The sequence below is a fragment of the Myotis brandtii genome, unplaced genomic scaffold, assembly GCF_000412655.1.
Source record: "Myotis brandtii unplaced genomic scaffold, ASM41265v1 scaffold1750, whole genome shotgun sequence".
NCBI lineage: Eukaryota > Metazoa > Chordata > Mammalia > Chiroptera > Vespertilionidae > Myotis > Myotis brandtii.
This window is the reverse complement of record NW_005356477.1, coordinates 122,974-135,199: the sequence shown is the minus strand read 5'-3', so window position 1 is coordinate 135,199 and position 12,226 is coordinate 122,974. Positions and strand designations below refer to the sequence as shown.

Genomic DNA, 12,226 nt, shown 5'->3' with positions numbered 1-12,226 from the left:
GGCTTGTCGGTCTGGTGTTGAGGTGTCCACTCCAAGCCTAACATGGTGCGGTGGAGCTTAAGCCCCCCTTTTTTGGTAAAAGCTGTACTAGGTTAGTACACAATAGAATGCACATACAATAAATTGGCAGGCAAACTGCAAAGCGTCCCCGTTGGTAAGTTCTGGCATATATACACCCACATCAAGGTTTGGTTCACTTCTAACACTACCCCTTAGCTGCTAAGGCTTAGCAGGTGTGGGAGCACGTGCCTGCCAGCCCGTCCGCTCCCAGTCTCCTTAAGCCACTAGGTCCTGCCTTTGTCCCCATATGGCCTGAAGTCGCCCTTGCTAAGGGTCAGCGTCCGTCCTTACCCTTCTCTCCCAGCAGCATGTAATACAAATGGCCACTCCCTCTTGCCTTCGTTTTCTTTAGGGACAGGGCTCTCCCCAGGGTTCCTTTCCATCTCAGTGGCTCCCCTTTTCCCTCACTTCCTGGTGTCTCCTCCTGAAGTCTAGATGTTGAAATATTTTGGGGCCCATTATTTGACACCCTTCTTTATCTGGATCTATTACCTATGCCTCATGTCTTTATTTTTTTATATTTTAAAATTTTTAGCCCTAACCGGTTTGGCTCAGTGGATAGAGCATCGGCCTGTGAACTCAAGGGTCCCAGGTTCGATTCCAGTCAAGGGCATGTACCTTGGTTGCGGGCACATCCCCAGTAGGGAGTGTGCAGGAGGCAGCTGATTGATATTTCTAACTCTCTATCCCTCTCCCTTCCTCTCTGTAAAAAATCAATAAAATATATATTTTTTTAAAATTTTAAGTATTTTTATTGATTTCAGAGAGGAGGGGAGAGGGAGAAATAGAAACATCAATGATGAGAATCATTGATGGCTGCCTCCTGCATGCCCCTACTGGGGATTCAGCCTGCAACCCCAGCTCCTGCCCTGACAGGGAATCCAACCATGACCTCCTGTCCATGCTCAACCACTGACTCACACTGGCCGGGCTGTTTCATGACTTTAAATGCCATCCATAACTGATGAAGATCCCCACATGTCTCTTGTTGCTCTCAACTTCCTTAAGCTTCAGGCTCAGGAATCCAATTGCTTATTGGACATTCCCTCTGAGATCTCTGATAAACATCTCAAATTAATATGTACAAAAACTGCCCTGCTGGTTTGGCTCAGTGGATAGAGTGTCGGCCTGCAGACTGAAGGGTGCCGGGTTCGATCCCAGTCAAGGGTACATGCCCAGGTTGCAGGCTCGATCCCTGGTAGGGGGCATGCAGGAGGCAGCTGATCAATGATTCTCTCTCATCATTGATGTTTCTATCTCTACCTCTCCCTTCCTCTCAAAATCAATTTAAAAAATATATTTAAAAAAAAGAAATCTTGCCATTTGTGACAACATGGATGAACCTAGAGAGTATTATGTTAAATTAAGTAAGTCAAACAGAGAAAAACAAATGCTATATGATTTCACTTATATATGGAACGTAAAAAACAAAATAAATGAACAAACAAAACAAAAACAAACTCAGATTCAGATTCGGAGAACAAACTGATGGTTGCCAGAGGGGCTGGAGGGGGGCTGGGTGGAAAAGGGGAAAGGATTAAGAAATACAAACTTCCAGCACTGGTAGGTGTGGCTCAGTTGGCTGGGTGTCCTCCTGTGCACCAAAATGTCAGGGCTTGATCCCTGGTAGGTGATGTGTAGGAGGCAGCCAATTGATGTTTCTCTTTCACATCGATGTTTGTCTTTCTCTGAAAAAAAAATCAATAAAAAAAAGAAATACAAACTTCCAGTTATAAAAATAGTTATGGGAGATTTAAAGTGCAGCATGGGGCCCTAGCCAGTTTGGCTCAGTGGATAGAGACTGAAGGGACTCGGGTTTGATTCTGGCCAAGAGCATATGCCTAGGCTGCAGACTGGATCCCCAGTGTGGGGCATGCAGAAGGCAGCCAGCCAGTCAATGATTCTCTCTCATCATTGATGTTTCTATCTCTCTCTCCCTCTCCCTTCCTCTCTGAAATCAATACAAATATATTTAAAAAAATAAAATAAAATACAAAGTGTAGCATGGGGAACATAGTCAATATGATAACTCTGTGTGGTGTCAGGTGTGTACTGGACTTGTGGTGACCGCTTTGTGAGGCATATAAATGTCTAATAACTATGTTGTGCATCTGAAACTAATATTATTGTATGTCAACTATAATTTAAAATAAATTTAAATAACCAAATACAAATAGCTAAAATTGAAAAGAAAGAAAGAAATCACACCATCTTTTTATTCTTGGGCTAAAACTGAGAGAGTCTCTCCATCCCTCCTCCTCATCAGCAAGCCATGTTTGTTTCACTCATTTATTTATTTATTTATTTATTTATTTTCACTCATTTATTTTAAAAATATATTTCTTGAGTGCATGGGATGTGCAAGGTACCCTTGTACTTAGTTAGGGTCTTGGGATATAACCAGGTAAAGCAAGGATCTCTGCTTATATCGGTAGCAGGGAGATAATGCTATGGAAAAAAGAAAATAGACATTAAGGTAAAAAGTATCAGGAGAGCAGGTCATAGTTCTAAATCAGTGGTTCTCAACCTTGGCTGCACATTAGAATCACCTGGGAATCTTTTTAAAATCCTGATTTTTGGGCCTCATCCTCCAGAAATTCTGTTTCTTTGTTACTAATGTTGTGGCCTCACCCCATAACAAAGAAACAGAATTTCCGGAGGATGAGGCCCAGAAATCAGGATTTTAAAAAAAGATTCCCAGGTGATTCTAATGTGTAGCCAAGGTTGAGAACCACTGTTCTAAAGAGACTGTTCATGAGGCCTTGGTGAGATGAAATTAAGGCAAAGCCCTGAAGAAAGGGTTTTGGCCCCATGGATTTCCAGAAGAGCCCTCCCGGCAGAAGGGACAGGTTGGGACTCCCACACAGAGGGTCCTGGACGTCCCTGAGGAGCACAGAGCGGAGGCCAGCGTGGCGGGAGGCAGCCAGGGCTGGAGAGGTGAGCAGCGAAGCACAGAGGGTCTGCATTGGGCAGGATCTTTCAAGTCATCTTAAGGAACTGGCTTCTACTCTTGACTAAAACAGAAGTCATTACAAGGTTTTGAGCAGAGAAGTCACCTGACCTGGCCTACATTTTAAAAGGATGACTTTGGCCCTGGCCAGTTTGGCTCAGTGGATAGAGCATCATCCTGCGGACCAAAGGGTCCAGGGTTCGATTCTGGTCAAGGGCACATACCTTGGTTGCAGGCTCCTCTCTGGCCCAGACCCTGCTTAGGGTGCATGCAGGAGGCAACCAATTGATGTGTTTCTCTCACTTCAATGTTTCTTTTTGTGTTTCCCTCTCTCTTCCACTCTCCCTAAAAATCAATGGAAAAATATCCTCGGGTGAGGATAAATGTTAAGGGCCGCTGGCAAAAAACACTCGGTTTAATTACGTGGCTGAAACTCAGAGCGAAGGCAGGTCCACGCCCTGGGGGTGGACTTAATCAAGAGATTGGGACGTCACTCAGTCTGACTTTCCCGCCCAGTGTTAAGGGGATGGATCTCATGATGTCACCAGGAACTCAAGGCCCACCCAGATGTGATGTAACTTCCTGTTATTCGAGTATTTAATAAACTCCTTCCGGTGCTGGCGCTCTCTCTGTACCTGTCCCTCGAGTCAGAGGGCAGACGCCACACCCAGCCCAAGCTTTTGTTCTATTTTTGTGTCTGTCTTTTCATTTTTCTCTAATCCCAAAAGCGCCTCCAACATCTCTCTCTCTCTCTCCCCCCATGCTGGACGCGGAGAAGAGACCCCAGCCTGGCATAGATAAAAAACAAAATAAAAGGATGACTTTGGGTGCTGTGCTGCGCATAGACTGAGGGTATGGGGCAGGCAGGATGGCAGAAGCAGGGAGACCCGTTAGGGGTGACTCTGACCAGGAAGATGGTAGTGGAAGTGGGGGCAGGGCTGATTTCTGGATATATTTTTTAAAAAGAGCCTGTGGGTTTGATGAATGAATTGGATGTCAGATATTACAAATTAAGGATGACTCTAAGGTTTCTAAACTGAGCAATTAGAAAGATGAGTTGTTATCACTTGAGACATTAAAACACATCCTAAATCTGCCTGCTTCTCTCCACCTCTGCCCCCGAGCAAGCCACCTCTTTCCTGTGACGACAGGAGTTGCCTCCTGACAGCTGTCCCTGCTGTTATTCTCCTTCTCCAGTCTGTCCTTCAGTCAGTATAAGTTTTATTTATTATTTTTATTTTGTTTTAATTGACTTTAGAGAGGGAGGGAGGGAGAGGTAGAAAAACATCCCTGTGAGAGAGAAACATGAATCGGTTGCCTCCCATACGCACACTGACTAGGGACTGAACCCACAACCTGGGTATGTGCCTGACCAGTATTCGAGCCCCTCAGGACCTTCCCGTGTACTGGACGAAGCTCCTAGCCATTAAGCCACCCAGCCAGGGCCAGTAGAAATTTTAAAATGTGCACCATTTGCTCAAATCACTCAGAAGAAAATCCCAATGCTATATATGGCCTGGCCCGTCAGGGCTCCTGATCTCATCTCCCAGGCTGGCCTCACTGGTCTTCTACTTCCACTGAGACGCATTTCCACCTCAGGGCCTTTGCCCGTGCTGTTCCCTATGCCAGGAATGCATTTCCGCCAACATTCATGCGGCTGCTTCCTCATTTAGTTTCGGGCTTTATTCCTCTATTGCAGCCGTGGGCAAACTACGGCCCGCGGGCCAGATTCGGCCCGCTTGAAATGAATAAAACTAAAAAAAAAAAAAAAGACCGTACCCTTTTATGTAATGATGTTTACTTTGAATTTATATTAGTTCACACAAACACTCCATCCATGCTTTTGTTCCGGCCCTCCGGTCCAGTTTAAGAACCCATTGTGGCCCTCGAGTCAAAAAGTTTGCCCACCCCTGGTCTATTGGCATGTGACCTCCAGCCTCTGCCTTCACTCTTCTTCAGATCACTTATGACTGAGATGATATTCCACATGCCCTTATTGGTGATGGTCCTCAGTAACTGAGCGCCGTGTGGGCCAGGGTTTTGTCTTTTTCAGTGATATACCCCCAGCTCCTAAAACGGGGCCTGGCTCAGAGGAGGCACTAAAGTGTTCATTGAACGAGTGAGGCTTCGGTAAGACAATACATACGAAGAGCTCAGCGCGGTGCCTGGCAGGCCTCTCTGGCGTCCCTCCCGTCTGGCTCAGCCTCGGCCATCCAGGCTTGGCCATTACTGTCAGCTCTCCTCAAGGCTGCGTTCTGGGCCTCTTCCTTCCACCGGGCGTTCTCCTCTCAGGGGACTCCAGCCACAGGTCCCCAGACAGGCCTCTCCGCCCACCCGTCGCGAGCAGCCCCTCATTATCCTCTATGTCAGTGGTTCTCAACCTTCCTAACGCTGCGACCCTTTCATACAGCTCCTCATGTCGTGACCCCCAACCATAAAACTGTTTTCGTTGCTACTTCATAACTGTAATGTTGCTACTGTTATGAATTGTAATGTAAGTATCTGATATGCAGAATATATTTTCATTGTTACAAATTGAACATAATTAAAGCATAGTGATTAATCACAAAAACAATATGTAATTATATGTGTTTTCCGATGGTCTTAGGCGACCCCTGTGAAAGGGTCGTTCGACCCCCAAAGGGGTCTCAACCCACAGGTTGAGAACCGATGCTCTATGTAATACCCCACTTGTATCCTTTGCATCATTAATCACAACCAATGTTTGCTTTTGAGAAAAACAGGCCCTGATAACTGGAAAGTAGCCTGGTGCTCACAGCCGGCCTTGATGCTCTCATGTTCATTGTAAACCTTGCAGAACGCCAAGGGCAGACATGGTCATTCTGTGAGTGATGAAGACCAAAGTTCATGAGCCTGCTTAAGCATGGACAAAAACTATGTCACCATGTGAGCCATAAATACTCAATACTAAACAGCCCCCTCTTGGCTACAATGAGTGACCGCTGCTTTTTAATTTTATTTTTTACCCTTACAGCTTTATCCATGTTTCTTCCTCCTTCCGGGATGAGATTAAGATGTGCAATCATAAAACTGCCCTTACTTCCTGACAGCTCCCAATCCAGAACAAACCCTGCTTCCTGGACCCTCCCGCCTCCCCTAACCCGGCCCCAACCCTGTCATTCCTAACCTTTTTGTAATGAGTAACCTCTTCAGAGTTAATAGACCCAACTTTGTTTGACAGTAGGCGTCCCTGGTGGTCTTTGGTGGAAGGGCACTGCCACTTCCACTCTTATTTTCTACCACAGCCGGAAATGTTAGCAGGGAGGCATCCTATCCCGTTGTCACCTGCTGAAAGTCCAACATTTGGCTCAGCACGTGGCTTCCTGGAGCAAGGTACTGGCCACGGGACTCACAGCCAGTGGCATATATCCTGTCGGCTGGAGGAATTCCGTCCAAGACAGCTGGTGTGCGCCACCCTTCCTGCAGCCTGAGGCTCGCAGCATGGATGAGCACACTGGGGTTCCGCTTTGGACTGACCCCAGGGATTGCGGAGCTGAGATCTCAGGGGAGGTAACCCTCAGGGAACTTGTGGTGGAATGATTGCCACACATGCCATGGACCATCTACCTCTCGACTTGTGAGAGAATTTGGTTTCTGTTACAATTGAGCTTGAAGCTGATATACTGAGCCATAGTAGGCGCTTAATGTTTACAGAGTGAATAGTGTAACTGTGCTCAGGGCTTCAACCACCACCTATATGCAGATAACAGGTTTATGCATTTTAATCTGAATACCAGACTGTATATTCACCTACTTAATATCTCCCCTTTAAAAAGGCAGTCCAAACACAACCATTTCAAAAGGTAGTGGCATCCTGCTGCTTTTCTCAATACCTCTTTTTAAAATGGCACTGGGCCACGCAAGTCAGAACTACCCCGAGAAACCTAAACACTTGCATTTGACCTTATTCCAAGTCCCCTTCTCCACTCCACTCCCAGCCCATGCTACCACTGCGGCTCCACCTCCAAGCTTGGACAGGTCCCCACACCGAGGTGATCTTTTTGAAAAACCAGTTTAATCTGATGCTGACCTGCCTGAAAGTCTCCTAAGGCTTCTGTCTTTTCTTAAAATTTTGCCTGGACTACTCTCCCACCTCACCCCGATTGTCCTTCAGAGCTGGCTGGCCCCAGGGGTCATCTCCCAAGGTTCCCTTTATCACACACTCCCCTTCTTCACATCTCACTTTTTTCCCCATAAAATATTTTCTTTAATTTCAAAGAGGAAGGGAAAGGGAGAGACAGATACACCAATGATGAGAATCATTGATGGGCTGCTTCCTGCATGCCCCACACTGGGGACTGAACCCACAACCAGGGCATGTGCCCTGACCAGGAATTGAACTGTGGGTGACCTCCTGGTTCACAGCTCGATGCTCAACCACTGCGCCACCCTGGCCGGGCATGTCTTGCTTTACAGCACTATTAGCAGGTCTAATGTACACAGTTGTGACCCTTTGGTAAACGTCTCCCCCTGCGGGTTTCCAATTCATTGGTTTCAGCTCAGGGATTTCTGTTGCCGAGTGCAGTGCCTGGCCCAGAGGCACTCCAGACACCGGGCACCACTGTCACCACCACCCCGCAGGCAGAGCAATAGCTTCCCAATTACTCCGACACCTGGCTGTGCTTCTCTCCCACAAAACCGTACCCGTGAATGTAACGCGGCCGGTTGTTTGAGGGGCCCCCCGGCCTGGAGGGAACCTAAGCGCTGCCTTCTCCATGCCCACCTATGAACCAAGCCAACACAGGTCTCAAGGACAGCCCCCCGCGCCTCCGGGGATGACCACAGCCCAGGATTCAGGAAGAGGCTGGTTTCACTGCATTTATTACTAATGTAAAAAACGTTAAAAAGAAACAAAATTCATTTTGAGTTCTCCAGAGGTTCTCACCCTCCCTCTTGTCCACACAACTCCTGACCCGTCCTCAGGGCCAGTTCAAGACTGAGTCTGCTCATTGCCGTTTTCACAGAAAACAACCGGCAGCAGGGACGAAGGTGGGGAGAGGGCGGCAGGACTGTCACAGAATTCACACGGAGGCCTGTGGCCTCCCAGGGACTGGGCTAAGGAACACGGCTGTGGAGGAAGAGGGTGGGCCCACCAGAGGCTTAGCGCACACCTCATGGGCCTGGGTCAGACCCAGAAAAAGTGACCCCAGAAGAACGGGAGGCCAGGGGGGCGGTCTCACGGGAAGTTCCCAGTGCTCTCTGTTGGGGTGCGGGGAGCCGAGAGGCACCAAGAGCCTCGCTGGTTTTGGCAGAAACTCTAGTGTGGAGAAGCCACAGACAGGCCACGGACACTGAGAACGGCTCCGGGGGTGCGTTCACCAGGCGCAGCGATCACAGCCACGCGACTGACGGCGAAGCTACGGGACCCAAGAGCAGGCGAGTGGCCTTTCAGGAGGGACTGTCTGTCATCCAAACTCGACCCCAGGCCAGACAACCTGGGAGTTCCTCAGAGCAGCTGCCAACGGGGCAGGGTTTGCACATGGGGGACTTGAGACAAGCAGCCAGATGGTGGGAGGAAACTGCTCCAGGCTCCGGACTCAGGGCAGCAGCGGGCTGCGGGACAGACACACAAGAGGCAGCACCCAGTGCGTCTCCTGCTCCGCATTCAGTGGCGAGGGGAGAGGACCCAGGAGGCAGCCGAGGGAGCAGAGATGGGGGCCTGAAGGCGAGGCTCTGGAGGCTGGATCAGCAGAAAGAGTGCCCACCTCGCCCCAGTGATGAAACACAACTCTGAACCCCAAGTGGGGGAGGTGACGGAGGGCGGTGGGAAATACATGGCCGCTAGGTCACGAGGGCTCCCTCCAGCTCCACCGGAAGGCAGGCTCACAGAGGAGGTCCGTTGACGCCTGGGTGGTAGAAGGCACAGAGGTCCTCATATCGACAGTGCCCTTTTTTGGCAAAGTGTCGGCAGACTGGGCGGTTAGATTTGTCTGTGAACAAGTGAAAACAAGGCAATTTAAAGTGTGAGAAAGCAAACAATGTAACAGAAAGGAGGGCAGTCAGACCTCCTGCTCTCCGCCCTTTCCAGGCACTTTGGAAGGGTAGTCTTTCTCCTGGGAGAAAAACATTCAGAGCGACTCCCACTTCAGAAGGACCAGGGAAGAGTCCTGGTCGCCCTGAGTGATGGGGACCCGATGTATACAGGCATTAACAAGTGACCTCACCTTCCATAACCTGGGGTTCATCCTCGAGGGGGCAGGTCTTTTTGACAAGCGACCAGCTTTCTTGAGCTCGAGGATGTCTCTGTTCTTCGTGAAAGCCTCCCCTGGGGGGACTACCTTGGCCTGGCCCAGGAAAAGGAGGCTCAGCACAGACCGCCCACCAACTGCGACCATATGGGCGAGACCTGGGGCCGAAGCCTCCCCACACTGGGCCTCTGCTGCGGGGAGGAGGCGGGAGGCTGAGCAGTGGTGGAATCATCAGTCCCCTTGATCCCGGGGGACCTCTGCGAAGAGCTAGACAGAGAGAGAACCACGGAAAGGTGATCAATGGCCAACCTAATCCGAAGACGCCGATTTTTAAAAATTGAAGTACATTATACACACATACACAAAATACACCAATTTCAAGTGCACAACTCAATTATCACCAAAGACCAAAGTAAACACTTGTTTCTACCACCCAGGTGAAGGGATAGAACCTCAACACTCCAGAAGTCACCCTCCTTGTGGGCTCCAATTTGGGCTATAACTGAAATTGCTATGTACATTTTTATACATGTCTTTGTTAACATGTATGCATTTCTGTTGAGTATCTACCTGGCAGAGGTATTACTGGGTCCTAGAGTATATGTATGCTCAAGTTTAATAAAGTCAAACTTTCTCCAAAGTGGTTGTATCAGTTTATACCCCCACCAGCAGTTCTTGACAACACTGGGTATTGTCAATCTTTTTCATTTTTGGCATCTGCTGAGTGTGAAAAGTTTTTTCGTGTTTTTTTGTGGTAAAATGTGTGACATAAAACCTGCCATCTTATTTTTAAGTGTACATTTCAGTAGTGTTAAGTAAATTCACGATTGTGAAACCGATCTCCAGAACTTTTTTTCACCTTGCAAAACTGAAACTCTATAGCTACTAAACTCCCAGCCCCTGGCAACCACCTTTCTACTTTGTGTCTATGAATTTAACTGCTTCAGACACCTTATATCAGAGCAATCATATAGTATTTGTCTTTGTGTGACTGGCTTATTACATTTAGCATAATGGTCTCAAGATTCGTCCATGCTGGCATCTTACAGGATGTTTACTTTTGGGGCCACTGTATGAATATACCATATTTCGTTTAGTCAGCTGTCAGCAGACATTTGGGTTGCTTCCATCTCTTGGCTATTGTAGATGGTGCTGCTATGAACATGGGTGTGCAAGTATCTCTTCAAGATCCTGCTTTCCAGAAGTGGAACTGCTGGATCATGTGGTAGTTCTATTTTAAAATTTGTTTTAAAATATATTTTCATTGAATTCAGAGATGAAGGGAGTGGGAGATAGAAACATCAATGAGAGAGAATCATCGATTGGCTGCCTCCTGCACCCACCCCAACTGGGGGATCAAGCCCGCAACCCAGACATGTGCCCTGACCAAGAATGCAATCATGACCTCTTGGTTCACAGGTCAACGCTCAACCACTGAGCCACCCCAGCGGGGCATATTTTTAGTTTTTTGAGCAATCTCCATATTGTTTTCCATAGTGGCTACACCATTTTACAATCCCACTAACAGCGCTCTAGCATTTCAATGTCAAAGCGGCATGTTTTTATCTTGCATTTACTTGTCAACTAATGATGTTACTGTGCACGTTTTTGGCCGTTTAGATTTTGGTTTTAATGAGGTGGCTATTCAGTCCTTTGCCCACTTTTCCGACAGGTTGTCCCAAAGAGTTCTTTATGTTCTAGATATGAGTGCTTTATTGGTCACAGTTATTGCAAGCATCTCCTACTGTTCTCATTTCTTTTTTAAAAAAATATATATTTTATTGATTTTTTACAGAGAGGAAGGGAGAGGGGCAAAGAGTTAGAAACATCGATGAGAAACATCGATCAGCTGCCTCCTGCACACTCCCCACTGGGGATGTGCCTGCAACCAAGGTACATGCCCTTGACCGGAATCGACCTGGGACCCTTGAGTCCGCAGGCCGACGCCCTATCCGCTGGGCCAAACCGGTTAGGGCTGTTCTCATTTCTTAATGGTGTCATTTGATTAACAGAAGTTTATATTTGCTAATGTGGTACCGTTTACAAATCTTTCCTTTATGGTCAATGTGTGTTTCCTGTGTAAGAATGCTTATCTATTTTAAGACCGTGAGATAGATTTCCTAGAATTATTTCTTTACCTTTTACACTTAGATCGAGATTCCACTTGGAATCGATGTTTGTATGTGGTATGAACAGGTCAAATTTCATCTTCCCCATGAATACCAATTACTCCAGTCTCATTTGCTGGAAAGACCACTATTTCAGTTCCATCTTCATCATAAATGAAGTGTCCACAGATGCGTGGGCCGATGGGGCCCCAATGCTGTTCTGTTGACTTACACGCCTATCCTCGCGCCAACACCACATCGTAACTAGCGAAGAGCGAGCCTTGCCCTCCCACGTCAGGACTGGCTTTGCAATCTCTACCTCGATCCTTTGCATCGCCATACAATAATGCAGAATTCTTACTTCCACAAAGAAAAGGTATTGTAACTGGGAATGCATGGAGTCTATAATATTTGAGTTTTCCCATCCGTGAATACACAAAATCTCTTCACTTGGGTCCTGAATCCCGACCTTTTGGGTTTAGTCCCTCCCTCGCTCCCTTCTCCAGGACCTAATCAGAGGCCTGGGCCCCCTCCTCCTCACCTGACTTGGGGTCACCAGGCTTTCCATTGGCCATGGGGGGAGGGCCCAGAAGGCTGGGTGGTCCTGAGAGTAGACACAAACATGTGGTCATTATAATGAACTAAGGGGCTGACAACCTGCTCTTAGGTTTTGGTGGTATTATTCATTTTTCAATCCAACCAGTAAAACCGGGGAATTCGTAGCAGTGTTAGGAGTTTTCACCCCATCTATGTGCTCTTTGCTCTGCAAAAATTTTCGGGATCCACAAAAAGGGGAGACTCGGCCCAGGGGGACGATGCGGAGGGATTCCTGGTGCTCTCTCCCCGCACACGCAGGCACGCTCGCCCACACCCCGCGTCCGGCCACAGGGGCCGCCGGC

The 12,226-nt window shown here is 47.9% G+C and overlaps 1 protein-coding gene across 1 annotated transcript; it reads right to left on the bottom strand.

Annotated features, from left to right (window-relative positions):
• Nucleotides 1-7,828: 7,828 nt before the first annotated feature.
• On the bottom strand, nucleotides 7,829-12,203 carry PRR3 (proline rich 3). The gene is made up of 3 exons (XM_005863246.2): nucleotides 11,869-12,203; nucleotides 9,196-9,486; nucleotides 7,829-8,961 (listed from the first exon to the last, which is right to left on the bottom strand). Exons 1-3 carry the CDS (start codon nucleotides 11,957-11,959, stop codon nucleotides 8,855-8,857), a joined length of 489 nt encoding a protein of 162 aa, XP_005863308.1. The 5' UTR covers nucleotides 11,960-12,203; the 3' UTR covers nucleotides 7,829-8,854.
• Nucleotides 12,204-12,226: the final 23 nt, after the last annotated feature.